The 21,065-nt window shown below is 36.8% G+C and overlaps 1 protein-coding gene and 1 long non-coding RNA gene across 2 annotated transcripts in view; one reads left to right on the forward strand and one right to left on the reverse strand.

Annotated features, from left to right (window-relative positions):
- The window catches only part of LOC132125279 (PDZ domain-containing RING finger protein 4-like), a 40,155-nt gene extending 35,933 nt beyond the window's left edge, over positions 1-4,222 (forward strand). Inside the window, exons 8-10 of the mRNA XM_059536605.1 lie at positions 1,175-1,504; positions 1,596-1,933; positions 3,224-4,222. Of these exons, the coding sequence (XP_059392588.1) occupies positions 1,175-1,504; positions 1,596-1,933; positions 3,224-3,641 (1,086 nt within the window). The 3' untranslated portion in view covers positions 3,642-4,222. The remainder of the gene's footprint in view (positions 1-1,174; positions 1,505-1,595; positions 1,934-3,223) is intronic.
- LOC132124901 (uncharacterized) overlaps positions 1-21,065 on the reverse strand; it is a 326,429-nt gene that overhangs the window by 171,643 nt on the left and 133,721 nt on the right. The window lies entirely within an intron of this gene.

Consider the following 21,065-nt stretch of genomic DNA (forward strand, 5'->3'; position numbering starts at 1 on the left):
GTGTAAAGTTTCCACAGTCAGTGATGGTTTGGGGTGCCATGTCATCTGCTGGTGTTGGTCCACTGTGTTTTCTGAGGTCAAAGGTCAACACAGCCGTATACCAGGAAGTTTTAGAGCACTTCCTGCTTCCTGCTGCTGACCAACTTTATGGAGATGCAGATTTCATTTTCCAACAGGACATGGCACCTGCACGCAGTGGCAAAGCTACCAGTACCTGGTTTAAGGACCATGGTATCCCTGTTCTTAATTACCCAGCAAACTCACCTGACCTTAACCCCATTGAAAATCTATGGGGTATTGTGAAGAGGAAGATGTGATATACCAGACCCAAGAATGCAGAAGAGCTGAAGGCCACTATCAGAGTAACCTGTGCTCTCATAACACCTGAGCAGTGCCACAGACTGATCGACTCCATGCCACGCCGCATTGCTGCAGTCATTCAGGGGAAAGGAGCCACAACTAAGTATTGAGTGCTATACATGCTCATACTTTACATGCTCATACTTTTCAGTTGGCCAAGATTTCTAAAAATCCTTTCTTTGTATTAATCTTAAATTATATTCAAATTTTCTGAGATACTGAATTTGGGATTTTCCTTAGTTGTCAGTTATAATCATCAAAATTAAAAGAAATAATTATTTGAAATATATCAGTCTGTGTGTAATGAATGAATATAATATACAAGTTTCACTTTTTGAATGTTATTAGTGAAATCAACTTTTCGATGATATTCTAATTATATGACCAGCACCTACATGTATGTATGTATGTATGTATGTATATATATATAAAAAACATACATTTACAAAAAAAAATTAATGGAACCTGATCTTTACTAAATATCCTAATGATTTTTGGCATAAAAGAATAATCAATAATTTTGAACCATACAATGTATTGCTGGCTGTTGCTACAAATATAACCTGATGTGCTTCAGGATACTAAAAAACAAAATTACTTAGACAATATATATTTTGAAGTGCATTGCTTGTGACAGAAGTTAAAGAATGATAGATAAACAATCTGCATTATTTCTTGTTGTATGAAATAATTCAAACAAAGCCAGGTAATCATGTATTCCTGCCATCTCCCAAACGAGCACAGACGCTAGCTAATGAAGCCTCAGTTTACTCTGGTTGAGCTTAAATGATTCTCTCTCCGAATCTCCCAGCAGGCCAGAGCACCTCAAGAAGAAAGCTTGGCGGCGTCCTGCTCCTACAGTCAGGAGACGAGCACGGCCCCAGAGCAGAGCGTCCTGGCTCAGATCCAGAAGCAGCTGTCTCGCTGTCTGTCGGGCCGGAGCTCAGCGGACGGAGCAGAGAAGGATGAGCACTGGCGGCAGCTGCTGGAGCTCAAGTGTCAGATCCGCAGTGGCAGCGAGTACGACCTGTTCTACACACGCAGTAGCAGCAGCAGCGTCCCGTGCAGCGGTGTGGAGCACGAGCTGAGGATGCTGAACCAGGAGCTGCGCAGCATCCAGCTGGAGTGCCAGAGCATCATGAAGGTACAGAATCCCACCGGCGAAGCTACAGAGCTCTCAAACGTAGCCACTTGTGTAAAAATACTGTTAAAACGAGACCCGTCCCTACCTGCAGGTGCACCAGCTGGGACCCCGTGAGCGCCCCGAGAGGTCAGACAAGGATAGCTCGAGTGCGTATAACACGGCTGAGAGCTCACGCAGCACACCGCTCGCCGCTGATCGCTCTCCGGAGCACCGCAGGGTCAGCCTGACCAACCGCAGGAACCTGCTAACACTCGGACGGGCCCCGAGGGACAGCCCCGACCACAGCAACCCGTCCGAGTCTGAGCAGACAGCCCCTGAAGGCCCCCAGAGCTACATGCAGCTGATCCAGCAGCAGACGGCGCTGCAGTTCGTCAGTCCCTCTGAACCCAGGCTGGAGTGGAAGGTGAAGGTCCGGAGCGACGGCACCAGGTACCAGTGCTTTCACTCTCTTACTCTACTCAAGTCACTGTACGCTATCTGAATATTTTTAGGAAGGATGCCCTACCGAACACTAACTCCTCATGTATTTTGCCAATTTCTTCACCATTGCATCAATTACCATATTTTTGGACTATAAGTCGCACCTAAGTATAAGTCGCATCAGTTCAAAAATACGCCATGATGAGGGAAAAAACATATAAGTCGCACTGGACTATAAGTCGCATTTATTTAGAACCAAGAAAAAAAACATTACCGTCTCCAGCCACGAGAGGGCGCTCTATGTCTTCAGTGTAGACTACAGGAGCACTGAGCAACATAGAGCGCCCTCTCGCGGCTGAAGATGGTAATGTTTTCTATTGGTTTATTTATCTTGGTTCATGTCAAATTAATTTTGATAAATAAGTTGCACCTGACTATAAGTGGCAGGACCAGACAAGCTATGAAAAAAAGTGCGACTTATAGTCCGGAAAATACGGTAAATAGCCATATTAAATGTGCTTTATACTGTTTTGTCTTTTTTGTTGTTTGATCGCGTCATGTCATTGTTTTCGGTACAATTTATTTGGTCTTACTAAGCCTAGCACAGAACTTTTTTTCTGCTATTTTTGATCAATAATATCAGTGGCTGAACATTCGTGCATCCCTGATTTTTAGAGAAACTTTTACTTCACTACATTACAAAGTGTAATAGTGTAATTTCTAACTTAACATTTCTTAAAAACACATGGTTCCTCGTTACTTTGAACTGGAGAAATCATCTCCTACTCAAAGATGTGATAGCGCTGTCTGATTCATGAACGAGCTGATTCTTTTTAATGAACCTGTTAAATTGGTTCACAGATCACACTGAATGAGTCATTCATGAATTAAAATGATTGGATCGTAGCTATTCTCGAGTTAAACACTCTGATTCAAATGATCTGAACAGGGGGGCGTTTCCCAAAAGCATCGCTAGCTAACTCCAGTCATTAGTTCCATTGAACTCTCCAGTTAATGATTCACTGATTCAAATGATTCGGTCCGAGCGAGTCTCCAGTTAATGATTCACTGATTCTCTGTTCTGTGTCTAAATTTGTATTTCCTAATTTTTAAATAGGTATAAAATGACATTAATAATAACACTGAAGTTTTTACATATACTGTTATATTGCAATAATTTCACATTCAATGTTCAAATTAATGAAAAAACACAAAGGCCGTATATTTTTAATATTTTTTTAATGGCATCATTTTTATGATTGTACCTGACAGTGTTACTGGACTCAATATCTGTGGCAGGTACATCACCAAGCGTCCGGTCCGGGACAGACTCCTGCGGGAGCGAGCGCTGAAGATCAAGGAGGAGCGCAGCGGGGGCATGACGACTGATGATGACACCATGAGCGAGATGAAGATGGGACGCTACTGGAGCAAGGAGCAGCGCAAGCAGCATCTCCTGAGAGCCAAAGAGCAGCGGCGGCGGAGAGAGTTCATGCAGCGCAGCCGGCTGGAGAGTCTGCGGGAGAATCCCCTCAGCAGCGGAGAGGGACGCCCCGAGCCCAGCATCCTCCAGCTCAGCCACCGCAAGATGATGAAGAAGAGGAACAAGAAGATCCTGGACAACTGGATGACCATTCAGGAGCTGATGACGCACGGGGAGAGAGCTCCCGAGGGATCCGCCGTCCACAACGCCTTCCTGTCCGTCACCACTGTATAGATTCACTCCTCACTCTTTACCCCATGCGGTACGATCAACTCTTGCCTCGTTCAATGCGGCCATTTTTATGAGAAAAGACACAAATATTTTTCACTTTGTTAATGTTTTTCTAAGCAGTTCAATGAGATTCACTGCATTTTTTTTTGTTACCGGAAATGTTTCAACTAAGGTACATGAAGAAATATTACAGTTCTGTCACAATTCACTTTCGATCTAAACCTGTGTGACTTTCTACAGAAAAATATGACATGGGAGAAAATATTATTTCAGTGTTTTTGAGTGCGCTAGCAGTAGTTTGACATTAGAAACTCCAAAATGTGTATTTTAATTTATACTTTGCTTTTGCTCATTTCATTGCTTAAATTTAACGTTTGTCCAAGTTTTTTTTTTTTCTGAATTTTTACTGTTTTAATCACGTCCCTCAAGAAAACTTTTAAATTTCAGTTTTGCCCAAGACCTTTTTATTCCACAATTTTGAATTTGTACTTTGGTTCACACACTTAACAACTAAAGTTTGGCTTTCGCCTAAGAGCAATTTTTACAAATTTTACATTTGAACTTCCAATGTTTGCTCATTGAAAAAAAAAGTTGAATTTATCAATGAATTTATAAATTAAATCACCAAATTTTAACTTTTGTCCAAGAACTTTATTTATTTTTATTTTTTTAATTCATACGTTGTTCCCTCTTTTGAATTACACGTTTCTAATTAGTCAATTAAAATTAATTATTAATTACAATTTTTATTCTAAATTTAGATTTTGCCCAAGATATTTTTTTATTACAATTTTCTATTTATACTTCATGTTTTCTCATTTAATTATTTAATTTTGCTTTCACACAAGATAATTTTTCTGAAATATTTTTTTTTACTTTGCATTAATTTTTTTTAATCAAATTTCACATTCATCCATGAACATTTTGTTAAAATTGTGAATTTGTGCTTTACATTGGCTCCTTTAGTCACTTAGGTTTTGCTTTTTTATATATTTAGATTTTGAACTTTGCATTTACTTGTTTTTTTTTTTTTTTTTGCTTTCACCCCAACTTTTTTTTTATTTGCTTTTACCCAATAATTGTTTTAGCTTGGATTTGTACTTTGCATTCACTCACTTGCACACTGAATTTTGCTTTACAAATTTAGATTTTTTTCTTTAAAATTTAAAATTTGTGTTTTGCATTTGCTCATTTAATCATGACCAATGTTTGTTTTTGTAAAAAAAAAAAAAAAAAAAAAATCATGTGAACTTTACATTTGTTTTGAAATGTGAAATTTTTCCAAATGTCTTTGTTTGACTTGTCTGCATGTTAATTTCTGCTCTATTGCTTCCCAAACGTTTCTCAGGAAGCAAATGTTTTGTGCGAGAACGCAGTATGAAATATAATTTTCTCCCATCTCATATTTCCCTGATGTATTATTGACTTCTATGGTACTTTGTAGCTCGACAGCTGCAGTTCACATCAGCATGTATTACATCTTGTTCTGCTGAAAGTCATTCAGGTTTGGAACAGCACGAGGGTGAATAAATGCTTTTATTTCTGTTTTATTTATTTCTCATCCCTCACTGGATCTGAAGATAATGTTTACATTTCAGCAAAAAGGGAATTATTGTGCAATCTGCTGCCTTTAATCAACACTGCTGGTCTATAGTTCAGTTGTTGTAGGATTGATTTGTATAGTTTGTCAGATCAGCGGTGGACGACTGGTGTGTAGCTGAAGATAACCGTCCAGGACTAACTCTACCTCAGACACGCTTCCCTTCCCCAGATCCTGATCAAGCAGAGGCCTGTCCTCATCATAACCAGCAGCTCAACACGTGTACTGCTAGATCAGTCAGAGTACAGACAGAGAAGCGGTTCTCATTCAGTTCTTCCTGATCTACAAGTGTTGAGTTCATGCCTGGGTTACATCTCTTCTCTGAGAGGAACTGCTCAGAAATGCTTCCCTAAGCTTCGACTACACTGACATCAGTGGACTGGTTTGATTAATTATAAGCCATGTTAGATCTTTCCAGATCAATTTCACTCTGGATTCTGTTTGTGCTCCTCGGTCTGGTTTATTCTGATTAATCTGGAGCAGTGGTTGTACATTAGATCTGTAGATGTGTGTATTGTTCTTGGTTTGAGTTGGTAATCTGTAGTCGTCTCTCTTGGCCAGGTGAATGTGTGGTCATTGTGATATTTTGACACCCAATAAATCTTTTCTTCAAAACCGGTTCTTACTTTCATACTGATAAAGACTTTTTTTGAACTAGCCATTTAATATTTAAGATGTAAGCCCTGTAAATAGTGTCCTTTGATATCAATGTTATTTGCTATTCTTTAAATTAACTGTATATAAAGTTAAACATCCAGGACATAAATCACCCCAAAATCAAAGTGAATGAAATCAGTAGAATCATAATTGTAGATTAGTGTTTTTAATGTTTATAGATTTGCGTTAAGCTTATGTACTGCTAAAAGACAACTTTTTGAGAAAAATGCATGACTATATTAACGGAGTATATTTATTCTTAAGAGAGCATTTAAAATGAAGCATAAAATTAATTAGTCCGACTGCATTACCATAATTATAATTTGAGAAATGTTTGTCCTAACATAGACTTCATTCGGTAAAAAAAAAAAAAACAATTCTATCCACTACAATAATGAGGCTTTGGGATTACAATCATGCATTTAAACTAAATGTCAATAAAGGTTGTTGTTTTTTTATCTATATATTATTACATTTTTATTTAAAATATCAAAAATATTTATTATGGTACTTAAATAGGTTTATTGGCTTTAAGCAAAGAAAAAAATACAATTTATGTACAAAAACATTAATATTAAATATGTATTGTAATCTCTCTCTCTCTCGGTCTCAAACACAGAAACGTCAGAGTGATAATGCACTCGAGTCTTTACCAGCTCCAGCCGTGTCACTTCATGTATTTATGGAGCAGATGATCTTTGATATGCTAATTAAAGCGTGTGATAATGACATCACATTATCCCATCAGATCCTCTGAGCACGTCTTCATCGGTCCTTCAGCTTCAGGACCTGCTCTGAGCAGAGATCAGATTAATGCACTACAGAAACACTCAAACCACTGCCTTCTGCACACTATTCAGAACGACCACACCCTTTCTAATGTTTTTTGGTGTCATGAATAGACGTAAATAGCTGTGCTATATATATATTATATTGTGAAATATTATTACAACTTAAAATAGTTTTCTATTTGAATATACTTTAAAAAAATAATTTATTCCTGTGATGCAAAGCTGAATTTCCAGCATCATTCCTCCAGCTTCAGTGTCACATGTAACATCAGTCGATCACATGATCATTTACAAATCATTCTAATATTCTGATTTATTATGAGTGTTGGAAACAGTTCTGCTGTCTCATATATTTGATCAATAAAAGGTTAAAAAGAACTGCATTTATTCAAAATAAAAAAATATTTCTAATAATATATTTTCTTTACTATCACTTTTTATCAATTTAACACATCCTTGCTGAATAAAAGTATTGAATAAAACAAATTACTGACCAGTAGTGTATTAAAAACATAGTTAAAAACATAGCTTCTTTTTTTTTTTTACTTTTTATTCATCAAAGTATCCTAAAAAAGTATCACATGTTCTGAAAAAATATTAAGCAGCAGAACTGTTTCCAACTTTGATAATGAATCATCACATTAGAATGATTTCTGAAGGATCATGTGATAATGATCCTAAAAATTCAGCTTTGCATCACAGAAATAAATGATCATTTAAAGTATAATAAATGTTAAAGGGGCTGTAAGTAGGAATTACTCCCATCTAGTGGTGAAATTGTATTTTGCATTCAAACTAATTTTGCTCTCCAGCGCCTCGCTTTTTCAAATGCGCGTTGCATCTACGGTAGGCGATATGTACCAAAAAGCTTTGACAGGATGTCTTCTAATAACACTTCGTTTTGGCGACGATTGCATATGTATGCTCCATAATAAGAATGCAATCCAGACTTTTAAACTTGCCGGTGCAGTTTCAAGCGCCTCTCACTGCTCTGCACCTGCGTTTCTGGCTCTGACCGAAAACGCGTTGTGGAAACGCGTTGGCTTAGTACTTTTTGTCCCTCTCTGCTATTATAGTTTTGCAAGATGGCGGAACTACATGGAAGCCTCCGTCGACCTACCCGTCCCATGTATATAAAGATAATAAATTCTTCATCTACGAGGATTAGTTTAAACATTGGCATAGGTATTTGTACACCATTGAGGGCATATTTATGAATAAAAATATTGATTTTAGATAATAAAATACCTAAAAAGTTACTTATTGTCCCTTTAAAAAAATATTTTAATTTTTCTGTATTTTTGATCAAATAAATGCAGGCTTGATGAGCAGAAGAAACTGAACGTTTTCAAATTTTGGTCTGTACTGTATATATATATACATATTAAATCTAGATATATTTTATATGTCCACCTGAAAAAAGTTTTTTTTTTCTTGCCAACACATTTTTTTTAAGAAACAAACATGAAGTTTATGCTTGCTTATTTATCTCCCAAAACATTTTTATTGACAATTAATTATTAGTTCATTTTTATTTTATTTTTTTTGCTGCCATTATGAAATTATTTTGAAAAAAATTATAAGATGGACAAGAAAATAATGTAAAACATTTTTAAAGTACTTAAAGTTATTTTACTACAAATTTATACAGTACATAACTATAGTACATAAAATTAGATTGAAAAAAAAAATCATCTTCAGTATGATTAGTTATTATTATTTTAGATTAGATATATTATTATTTGAGTGTGACCAGATTCAAAATTGATATTGTTCAGTAATTTAAGGCCAGTAATAAGACACAAAAGACTGAATACTGATAATGAGCTGTTTAGCTGCTGTTTTACACAAAAACAGCTCACAGTAAAAACACAAAGTACAATAGTCAGCAGCCAAAGCTTGATCAGAGACTCGTGAACACGTGAACAGGTTCTCCATCACTGCTGGGAACAGGAGTCAAATCTGAGGACTACAGGAGGAATGTGCAGCACTTAACAAAACTGAGCTGAAGCAGAAACAGAGTGGTTCCCAGTGTTAAAGATGGAAATCAGATCAGATCAGGAACTCAATCACTGATCACACACCAACACTCACAGACTGCAGATACTGTGTGTTTAAAGCATGTCAGTGAGGCAGAAGAGCATCAGTATTTGACTGCGGTCTCTACAGGATTACAGTCATCCACTGAGTGATAGAATGATCTCATCACATCCACTAACCACAGAAACAATCATCATTACTGAACATGTGACCGCAGCTCCAGTCGAACCTCAGCTTCTCCTTCAGAAGTGCTCCTGTCCTTCAGACCTGCTGAGAGTGTGAGAGCAGCGCTTCATACACCAGACACAAGAAGAAGAAGAGAGAGGAGAAGAAGAAGACCTCACTGTGCTCTCAGGACCCAGCACTGACGCTCGAGCAGACACGCAAACTCACACTGACCAGAAGAAAACCTGAAGATATCAAGATGTATATCCAGATTAATGAGGGGGAATATCTCAATACCTCATAAATTCTGATTTATGAAAAAACGCCAAAGACTTTGAGATATGGTCTCACAAGAAAAAGACAAAATATTGACACAAACTCAGATTTATATAAATAAATAAAAAATGAAATCAAAATATTGAAATGTAAACTCATGAGAATTTGTTTTTTGCAAAACTAAGATGCAAATTCAGAATTATAAAGAAAAGAGGAAAAATATTGGAACATAACCTCAGAATTATATCAAGATGTAAACTCAGATTTGTGAAGCAAAAATTCTAATTTTTACATTTTAATTGTTATGCTTCCATAGTAATGAGGAAATGCAAGAGTAGAGCCATTATGTAAACAGGCCATATGTTCGTCCAATCAAACGACACCAACACAGCAAATATGCAAATGAGAAGATAAACCTGGGTTTAGGAGAGTAGATTATAAACCCCCAGGATTAATAATCCACCTGTGCTGGAGTACGAGCAGTGTGAAACATCCTGCTATTACACAGAACTAATATTTCTATTGATATTCAAACACAAGAACTCAGCTCTAGATCTGTCACACACACTAACAGAATCAATATTCTCTATGAAACATCTCAGACAGAGGTCAAGGCTTCGTCACTGTCCAGAAATCTCTTATTAGTGTTTATGAATCTCATAAAGGAATAACAGATCTGAAAATGCCTCTCGTGTCCTTCTTTCTGCTGAACACAAAGACAGATGTTGAGCAGAGTATTAGGGCCTGAACACTGACTTCATGGATTTCTTCTCCATGCAGTGAAGGAGAAGAGCGACTGATATCATCAGTATGATCAAGACACTCATATGCAGAGTTATTAATGTCTGAGAGAGAGCACTGAAGACTGTTTTAATTCTGACACAACATTATTATAAAAGCCTTGTTCACATGCTCTCTTTTGTGTGTCTGTACAAAGCAGTGCAGTTATCAGTTTGATTATTTCCTGAGTTGCTCTGGGATCAGGGTTATGACTGATCTCGAGTCATTTCCCTCTCTATTATCATTCAGCACAGACACACGCTGGTCTTTATGGCTCATAATGCATCTGCTGCATAGAAACAGATCCAAATATGAGACTTCTGTCGTCCTGATATTTTACTCTCAGTATTGTGATGCTCACTTCGACATGAGCTCACCTTCAGAAACTAAATATTAATGCATTTCAGGACATTTCTGTTTAGCTTGCATGAAAAACTATTTAGATACAACATTTCCAAGGCAACATTTCTTATTCTGATTGAACTTGATGTACCAAAATGAATTAAAATGATAATAATTTTTATATTAATACTACAATATTATATTATTAATAATAAATTAATAATTAATAAACAAATGTTAACTGAAATAAAATAAAATATACAAACTTCTGAAATTCAGTCAATTCCTATGGCAACATTTTTCAATTTAACAACTTATAAATGAATAAATAAATAAAATAACTGAAATAAAGATTTAAAAAGAAAACTTATTTTACTGTAGCTTGTTGGCATTAAAAAAAACTAATAAAACTGACAAAAACAACAAAAATAAACATCAACCTACAAATGTACACTGAAATAAAATATTGCTAATATAAACCTTTTATTTTAGCTAGTTGCCAACGCAATGTCTTATTTTAATTTAGTTTAACTTGATGAACAAAAATAACAAAACTGACAAAAATCTACTCATACATATATGCGGTCTGCGGTGATCTGCATCCGGCTCTTTACAGAGCTTATACTCCACAACTCTGTCACAGTGTGTGTGTGTGTGTGTGTGTGTGTGTCTCAAGCCCACGGGAGCACCAGAACAAACATGTTAGCATGCTAGTTAGTGCCTGCTGCGGGGGATCTCAGGCTGGGATTTGTTCACCATGTGTGAGATTAAAACAGGTCAAACGCCTCCAGCGCAGGAGGAACCACAGAAACAGAGCAAGAGACGCTTTCATGTCAGAAAACACTTCTGTGCTGCGCCCTGAAATAAACAACAAAACACTGACGGCTTCCTGGAGCGGTTTCCTCATGAAGAAAACGGATCTGGAACCAGCCTGAGCTGCTTTACTGGTCCCAACACACCAGAATACAGCAGCTGACCACAACAACACTGTTCTCTCTTCACAATCACTCACTTTATACAACACATACTGTACGATGAGAAATAACACATCTGACACCAGCCTGACACTGTTTACTGGTCACTAACACGCCATAAACCATGAACACAGACCAGTTTAACTAGTCTCATCGTGCCAGGACACTGAGGATGGATTAGAAACACAGCTGCTTAACATTTACCATTTGTTTTTATTAAACCATTTTTTATTTAATTAAAGCCAATAAAAGGGTTTTCTGGTTCCAAACCTGCTAAAACGCATCACAGGAGACCAACCCAACCAGTTTAACCATTCATCTTAGGCTGGTTTAAGCTGGGTTTTCAACCAACTTGTTTCTGCATTTACAATAACTCATTTTATACAACACATATGATGATAAAACGGTGTTTTCTGGTTCCAAATGTGCCCAAATAAATAAGCTAAATTACAGACCAGTTTAACCAGTTCAATCTAGGGGCCTGTTTCATGAAACAAGTTTACAGAATAAGCCAGGCTTATTTCAGTTAGCCTGACTTATTTACAACCAAATCAACTGACAAAACCTCAGACTAACTGAAATAAGCCTGGCTTATTCTGTAAACTTGTTTCATGAAACAGCCCCAAATAACCACCTTCAGCTGGTTTACTATTGGACAATTTTATACAACACAACACATGACAAAAGTTAGCCAGTAATTACTCAACTTAAACTAGCCTAAGATGGTTTGTTGGTGCCCAAAACACATAAGCACAGACCAGTCCAAACACACTAGTAAACCACATAACCACATTAGATTTAGCTGGTTTTAGACCAAACTAGTGCGCATCTACAGCTGCACAGTCTCGGCCAGGTGTTTGGTTACGGTGGTTAACCCGCTCCAGCGAGCAGTGGTTGTTTGTGTGTGTGTAAAAGAGCTGAGGAGGTAATTCTGCTGTTTGTCTGTGATCATCTGTCAGACCGAGGTGTTTCCCGACACTGAGAGAGACGTTACAGGATCCTGAATCATAGATCAATAGTCACGCTGAGATTCTCTACGGGAGGCCTTCATAACACAGCTCGTTAAAGCACACACACACACACGATCGCTGCACGCTTTGATGGAGGCCCATCAAATATTGATATGTTCCCAGCTGCTGTATTTGACATGTCGCCAGCACACGTCGTCGCTCTTTTAATAACCTTCCTGTGTTTTGTCTCGTTTGTGCCTGCGAGGTGTCTGTAATCTGTTTCCATTATTAATCTGGCAGAACGGAAATGTCACTCGAGCAGGATTTCACCCGGCGTGTGTTTAATGCGGGAGAGCTTTAGACTCCCTGAAGACTGCATTACGCTCCGCACAATCAGGAATTAGCATAGGAAAGCTGAAAAACACACGTCTGCTGCGTCTCTCTAAAGAAGAATTCCTTCAGAGGAACGATCTGGGCATGATGTTAACACCGCTACACTGTTTTAACAATGGAAGTATGGCAATAAACATTAAAACAAATGTGGTTTACAGTTACAGACACAAGACTGGGTGACAAAAACATGACTTGAACCAGCTTCAGATCGTTTGCTGGTCCCAAATGTGGCTAAAAGCCAGTAGTTCAGCATTTACAATTACTCATTTATACAACACAAATTATTATAAAAACACAACCTAAACGAGCCTAAGGCAGTTTGCTCATCCTAAAACTGTAAAAAGTGTAATAAATAAACCATTACATGTGTATTTTGAAACAACATCAAAAGAAAAGGAACTTCAGCAGCTTCGGTTCGATGACTTTCACAGACAGGTTTTATAATAAAGATCCAGAAGGAACTAGAGGTTAACGTAAACGCTTCTAGAAATCCCAATTATAGGGCTTCACTTCATCAAAACACCCTGAACACATCCCAGATGTAAACCACTTTCTTCTCTCAGATGAATGCAGTTATATTTAGAAATGTCCTGGCTCTCCCAAGCTTTATAATTAAAGTGAATGGCTGCTGAGATTTTGAAGGACAATAAAGTGCATCTATCCATCACAAAAAGCACTCCACATAGCTCTGTGGGTTAATAAAGACCGTCTGAAGTGAATCAATCCTTGGTGTAAGACAAATATCCATATCTGAAAGTTTATAAACTGTAACCTCCAGTCTCTGCTAACTGTTGTACTAGAGACTATGGTTTATACAAGATATAAATGTGATATATTCTTACACAGACATCAATTCGCGTCAAAGGGCCTTTATTAAGATATGTAAAAAACAAACAAGTTTAAAGTGAGATTAAAGACATACATAATTACATTATTTTTTAAAGGCCTATTTTTATGAAAAGCATGGGGTAAAATCCATACAAAATAGTTAATAAACATGTAAAAGGAGATTGATAACAGACAAACCAGAAATCATAAATCAGATTAGTTTACATATCGGAAAATAGGGCTGCACGATGTGTCGTTTAAGCATCGATATCACGATGTATGAATCCACGATAGTCACATCGCAGGATGTGCCATGTGGTTGTCGTAGTTGATCCGTTATTCATTAACTGTACGGGCCAGCTGCTCCCCGGCCCTTGACGAATGTGATTCGCGGATTAATTGCACAGCTTAACCATCATAGAGTGAAAGTTTTGACAGGGCAGAAAGAGAGAGAGAGCGCGCGCGCGAGAGAGAGAGAGACAGACCATCTTCAAACAACACGAACGCTGTCTTGCTCTCTCTCCCTTGCGCATATTAATCAATTGACACGATGGTGTCGATGTTTAAATCATTTAAAATCAGAATGTAAATGTACTCACCCCATATTTCTTTTCAAGAAAAAATTTGATAAGATTTCATATCGCAATATATATCGCAGAAAAATAAAATATCGCAATGTTATTTTTTCCCAATATCATGCAGCCCTATCGGAAAATATAATCATAAGCTGCTGACAAATTAAATGAAAGGTGGAAAAGATAAATGCATGTCTATTTTCATGACAAGAACAGGGTCATATGTGTCTGTTTCTAAAAGTTTCATACGAGTTTGTCATTGCACTATTTTGTTGCTGATGTTGTGTGTTTTGCCGTTTAGAGTCACTGAATCAAGCTTGAGCTTTAATTTTGTTCCAAAAATAGGATAAATCTAATGTTGAAGATCAAAATAAGTTAGGTGTAACGTTACTGAGGTACACAGACGCTCTTGATCCGTTTCTTTGCAGTGGCTGTAGAAATGGTCTTTAGTTCTGACTTTGTGTACAGACATTAAGAGCAAACTTACTCAGAAACATCAGCAGATCTCCAGAGACAGACTGATCCATGAGCAGATCCTGCAGCTGACAAACACCAGATCACTGATTCATGAGAACCGAACCGAACACACGACTCAACTGAATCATTCTCAGTGAATCAACTCTACACACGTCACCGCTGATCTTTTTACACGGTCTATCACCTGTATAGATTAATACAATCACCTATAATAATAATTACTCAAATATTTAATAACAATATATAGGCCTAGTAATAACTTCAAAATTCACTTCAATGTAATGAGATGAATCGATGCTTTCAACTGAACTGCAGTTCTCAAACTATTTAAAATATTTAGTTAAGTAATCTACAAACTCGCATGATAACGATGATAGAGTTTGAATCTAAGATGTATTATGAGCTGCAGCTCGTCATACGAATGCAGTGTTTCATTAGTTAGCAGTTAACCGGTTAAGTTACCTCATCTGATGATGGTAGATTTGTGTCGGATGGTTTTGACGTGTAAAGTAACGTTTTTTAGTTATCTTCGGAGTAGAAACATGATAGTTTAAATTATAGACATCATACCTTTTCCGCTTTTTTCAGTTAATCTTGTAAAACTAGCGAGATTAACCAGGAGCAGTGCTGACAGCGTCGTGTAAACATGAAGGAAGGCGCGAAAAATGAAATAAAGAACCGACAAACCAATCGATTCAGTTGAGTGAGTCATTTATCTGGTTCACTCATTCAATCATTCATTCAATCGACTCGAGAAAATCCATCTTCGAGAGACATAATAATCGCTCCGTGTTTCACAGATGTCTGTTTAAGAGATACAAGATCAAGTCAAACCGATGAGGGAAATACATCACTGAGTTATTCCCATTAAACTACTTCAGTCAACTGAGTCACAACGGACGAGAATCACATGAAGAAAAGAGTCGGACTGACTGGATCGCTGGTTTATTTCAAATGAGACTAGACATAAATATTATAAGAATATTAAAAAGAACAGATGGCAGAAAGGTCATCTAAATTTATATTAAAATAAAGTTTTCGAGTGAATCATAACGGCCCTGGTTCGGTTCTTTGATTCATTTGAAGAGTTTTAGTAGAATATTAGTCTTATATACAAATTATTTAACAAAAACCAATATTTGAAATGTGTTTAAATCTTGTATGTGTTTCAAAGTGACATATACAAATAATAAAGCCGATATGTGAATCTTTCACTCTATGATCTCGTTTTGAGTTCATAAGAAACTGATCCGATTCTATTTTATAATTTGCCTAAAGAATCATTTTAAGATTTTAAAGCGATTTTTGTCCGAATTATGTACAACACACACCAATATTGAACAAAAACAACACAATTATAATTATAATAATATTTTTCTAACTATGAATTACCAAATAATAAAACTAATGATTGTATTATGAAAATTATTATTTCATCCTTTTTGAGTTCATAAGCAACGGAACAATCCTGGGTTTATGATTCTATGCCTTTGAATATTTTTAAAGCAATATTAGTCCTTATAACATAATTTTACGAATCGGATGTGTTTTAAAGTACGATTTTCAGACAATGAAAAATAAATAATTAATGTGAATCTTTCAGTCTGAGCTCTTTTCCGGATAATTTCGAGTGTGAGTGAATCATTAGATTGATTAAAACAGCTGATGATGTCAAGAAGGAATCGTAAATCTCATTTTGTTTCATTAAAATTGGCTCATTTTGTCAACTTTCACCTAACAGCAAGTTAAGTTAATGGTGGAAGAAAAGCTCAGGTTAATACAGCAAAAAATACATAATAAAATAAAAATAAATGCAATGTAAGTCACTTTGCATACGCATCCTCCAAATGTTTAAAATAAAAAAAATAAAATAAATGCATACAGTGATGCAATACAAGTCTATCTGGACAAAAGCATCTGGCAAATGAAATAACTCCAGATAGATCTGCTATGGCAGATATTTGTAGAGTATGAAGTGGAAAAATGTCAATCAAAAAATGTCAGAATTTTAATTAAACTGTTGCTTTAATATATTCCTTCTTTGTTGACATTTTATTATTTATGCGGCAGAAATGGACAACATGCTAGTGGGCATGTTTGTAAATGCCACAACATATTTCAGCTTATGATAAAAGAGTGTGATTCATATTCAGTCTGCTGGTGCATTCTCATGCTTTGCAGAGCGGCCCATTCAGTTCATTTCTCATTTAGTTAATGGGGTCACGAGAGCGTCTGGAATCCACCACCGCAGGGAATATTTCCATGTTTGTCCGCCACATTCCTCCAGAAAGGACCTGACAGGAAACATGGCATCATCCAATTATCAGATTCCTGCAGAGGTTTAGCACGCATGCATAATCTATATGCAAATGCAGCATTATCCTGTGTGTCCTGTCCTTGAGCGGCTCCACAATCATCAGAACTGATCAAATCATCTTAAACCGCACTACAACAGAGCCCTGTGTTTCCCTGAAGCTGAGAGCTGTGAGATCTACAGCACACAGAGCCTCAAACATCACAAAAACACAGACGCAGTGCATGATGGGAGCGTGCACACTGAAAATACACCATCAGCGCAGCTCACTGTGACGGCTGCAGAGCAATATGAAAATTTGAATAAAAATTCAAATAATATTTAATTAAATTTTGATTGCCATGTAAGTCACATTAGGTAAAAGCATCTTTCTAAATCATAAAATAAAATAAAAAGAGAAGGAATAAAAAAAAATGTGCATCTTCAATGCAACATAAGTTGCTCCAGATAAAAAAAATCTGCCAAATGCATAATAAAATATAATATAGTAAAATAATAAATAAGTATCTTGAATGCAGTATAAGTTGCTGCTGAGAAAGGCATTGCCAAATGCCCAATATATATATACAGTGCTCAAGGACGCTTGGTATATAAAATCAGACGCCAGATGAAACAAACAAGTATTGTGGAACATAATCCTGGAGGAACAGTGTAATTATGATAAAACACAGGAATCTGTGAAAGTGATGGAGAGATGAAAGCAGAAGAGGCTTCAGTAACAGAGACTCGTGTGAGAACTTCTCAGGAGAAACACACTCCAGCCATTATGACACACGAAGCTCTGATGTGTGAAGACTTTCATCAGGTGTGAGATCCTGAAGAACATCAGCCGATCATCCGGGAGCCCAGAAGAATCAAGAAGCTGATGTTACACAGACTTTCTGTCAGAGTCTGGAGAGAAACACAGAGAACAAGCATCTGACCAACCTCCAGCTGATGAAGAGAAGCAGACTGAAGAGCTCTCAGATATCTGCACAGAGACACCAGGAGTCAGATCACCACAGCATACTCATCTACTGTGTGTGTGTGTGTGTGTGTTCATGTAGCTTCAGCATTTAATGATGTTCTCCTCGTCTGCGCTGCTTAATTACTCTGATGATCAATATGTGTGTTGACCTCCTCTGACCTCAAACAGCAGCCGCTCTGGATACCAAATAATGATCTCAAACACACACACACACCTGATGAACACACACACACACACACCTGATGAACACACTACTGTATACAGCTCTGATGCTGATCAATACAAACATCAGAAGAGGTCAAAGCAAAGAAAACAAGGAAATAAACAAATTACATCAACAATACATACATCTAAATCAGATTTAATGAGATCGTTGAACAGATATTTCTGTGATATACAGCTGGTGTAACTAGAGCAGCAGAAGAAGATCATGACTCTCTCATCTGGATCAGGGAAAAGTCAGTACAGAAGATCACTCAAGACACATATCAGACAGAATCTGAGCTGTTCCTCCGTCTCTCTCAGAGAAACTGAACTGTGAAACACAAGAATGATGTCTGACATTACATTCACAGGCTTTCATTGACCCATATTCTCCATATTTCACACAGAGATTGTGTGCTTCTGAATGTTTAAACAGATGATTAATGTTTCAGATGCATGTGCTCCTGCGAGACAAACATCTGGACGTTCACCAAAAGATTTACTGCTTTACAGTAAACAGCGATTAATATTCACAAACATATGTGCCATGATTTTATAGGCAATATTAAATTAAACACTTTTGATTATTTAGGGGTAGCAAAACAGTGTTAGAGTTAAGTCAAGTTAAATCACCTGCCAATAAAATAAAAGACAATTTAAATAGCTAAAATAAAAAAGGGTGAACAAATGCTTACCTTAAATGCACTGTAACCTGCTTTGGATAAAATAAAATAAAATACAGCAAATGCATACCTTCAATGCACTGTAAGTTGAATGGATAAAAAAAAGTAAAACCTTTGATACAATGAAGCTTTTGTCATAAATCATTCATCATAATCAGTTCACAAAAGGCCTGTGTGGCATGTTTAATAAAATTAGTAAAATTAAAAAAACAATTATTAATAAGAATAATAAAACAATAACCTATAACTATAACTTTTTTTTACTGTATTTGTTTGGTTGAAATGATGTCACCCTAGTAAATAATTTCAGAAGAATAAATATATATTGCAGATAAAATATTGTAAGGTTAAATAGCACTGAGATGTATGTTTCTGAAAGCTACAGTGAAATGTTCATTTCTCCAGAGTCCCAGAGTGTTTGATTTCACACAAACCTCGAAGCGTTTAAGAGTCGAGCTTGTTTAACCCTTCAGTGTCTGTCTGAGCGAAACACACTCGTCTCTCCGGGGGAATCTCGTCTCTGCTGCTGTCAGACGAACGGAGACATTACGAGTAAATCTGCTGAAAGGTCAAACAGCAGAAGTCTGTCTGGACGGGGCTCAGGTTTTCTCACAGGTCAGCGCTGTGTTTTATTCCCAGCTGATCACAGCCGGACGCTTTAGAAATCGAGGAAAACACCAAAGACATGACTTCAATTTGAGCTGAAGTCACCAGACGCCACATTACTAACATTTCTAATCTCAAACCACACTCAGAAATATCCAGGCCCAAATCTAGGATTGAAGAAGCTGAATCGCATGGCTGACAAAAATAGATCACATTCATGTTATTAGTTTACGTTAAAACTGGGAAATACAAATGGATGGTAATTTTATATGTAATTAAAATCTTAACTTCAGGCCTAACAAACTTCACACACAGAAGAACACACAGGTGTGGACATAAACTCTTGTTTACACTTTTCTCATTCAGAGCAAAAGGAAAAGTCTGTACTCAACATCACAAACGAATGACTGAGTATTTGTTATGACTTTGTATATGCACGGCTCATGAATAATGTATGCAGTGGGGGGCGGAGCCTGTGTGTGGAATGGTAAACATAGTCACTTGTTACATTTCTCATGAATATTCAATGAGCATCTGACAGATAGTGTAAATAAACATGATGCAAAGCCTTGTGGGAGGAATACTGTGAGATCTGTAAAGCAGCGTCTGAATACATCACGTTTGACAGGAAGTCTTGTTCGTCTTTAATTGGACCGTATGTGCATTAACTGTGAATGTGCTGGCCTTGTCCTCTCCGTTCAGACTCAGCACGACTCCATTCATCTGTCTGTAGTTGTGATCCTGGCCTCTATTAAAGGTTTTAATTTCATCAACTAAACTTGGATGAATATCAACCTGAATGAAGGTCTGAAAAAACGTATTCTCATGAATAACCAAGCTTTTTAAAGAACTTAAATATCTCTACATTTATTCCATTCTTGGAGAAACATTGAGGAAATTAAAGATCTTATTTGGGATTTTTCAAGCCGGGTTGGATAAATATAAAGCTACATTAGCACCCAAACAAACACATAATAACATCCATTTATTCTTAGTTCTTTAAAACAGAATGGAATCAGATTGGCTTTCAGTGTTTTTATCGTTGTTTTTATCAGCTCAGTGATTCTTAGAACTTTATTTTTATGGCTATAGTTCTTGTCCTTGGTGTAAATGGGCCTTAACTGCTCTTTATAACAGAATTAGATGCTTTGCACTTCAGTGTGAATACAGTTCAACATGAATCAGAATGCACGATCATAACTCTAATATTTGCTGCTTTGACATTTTGTGTTGACAGTGACTGGAGTCTCTCTCTGCTGGTATCTCTCAGATTTAGCTCTGAATGAGCTGTGTAACGATCAGACGCTACTAAATGTCAGCTGTGATAGCTGAGCCTGGAGAATGTCAGCACGTCTGAGATGTTCATTAAGTCAGAGATGAGACAGATGCCTTGAGAAATGAAGCTGATTTCACTGAAGCGGCCAGGGCTTTCATTCTTTGATTTGCTAACATATTTCAGAAACAGCCCTGACAAGTTATTTTACGCCCCTGAAGTCTTATTGTAAAATGAATGCTGTTAATTTGATTTCATGGTGGGACTCAAAAACGAGCCAGTTAATATAACTTTTAGAAACACCCTCATCCACTCATGAATCACAGCATCAGATATCACTAAAACTATATTTATGAACACATTATTTATATGAAAATTATTTATTTGTATTTATAGTGACACATTTGGCTGAATTAGTGTTCCTTGTGATTTAAAATATTTAGATCTAAAAGTTTTAATACAAAACATTTCTGTAGACAAACATACACAATTAATGCACATACATGATATAAAAAGTAAATAAAAATAAAAT

The sequence above is a fragment of the Carassius carassius genome, chromosome 43 (assembly GCF_963082965.1).
Source record: "Carassius carassius chromosome 43, fCarCar2.1, whole genome shotgun sequence".
In the NCBI taxonomy this organism is placed as follows: domain Eukaryota; kingdom Metazoa; phylum Chordata; class Actinopteri; order Cypriniformes; family Cyprinidae; genus Carassius; species Carassius carassius.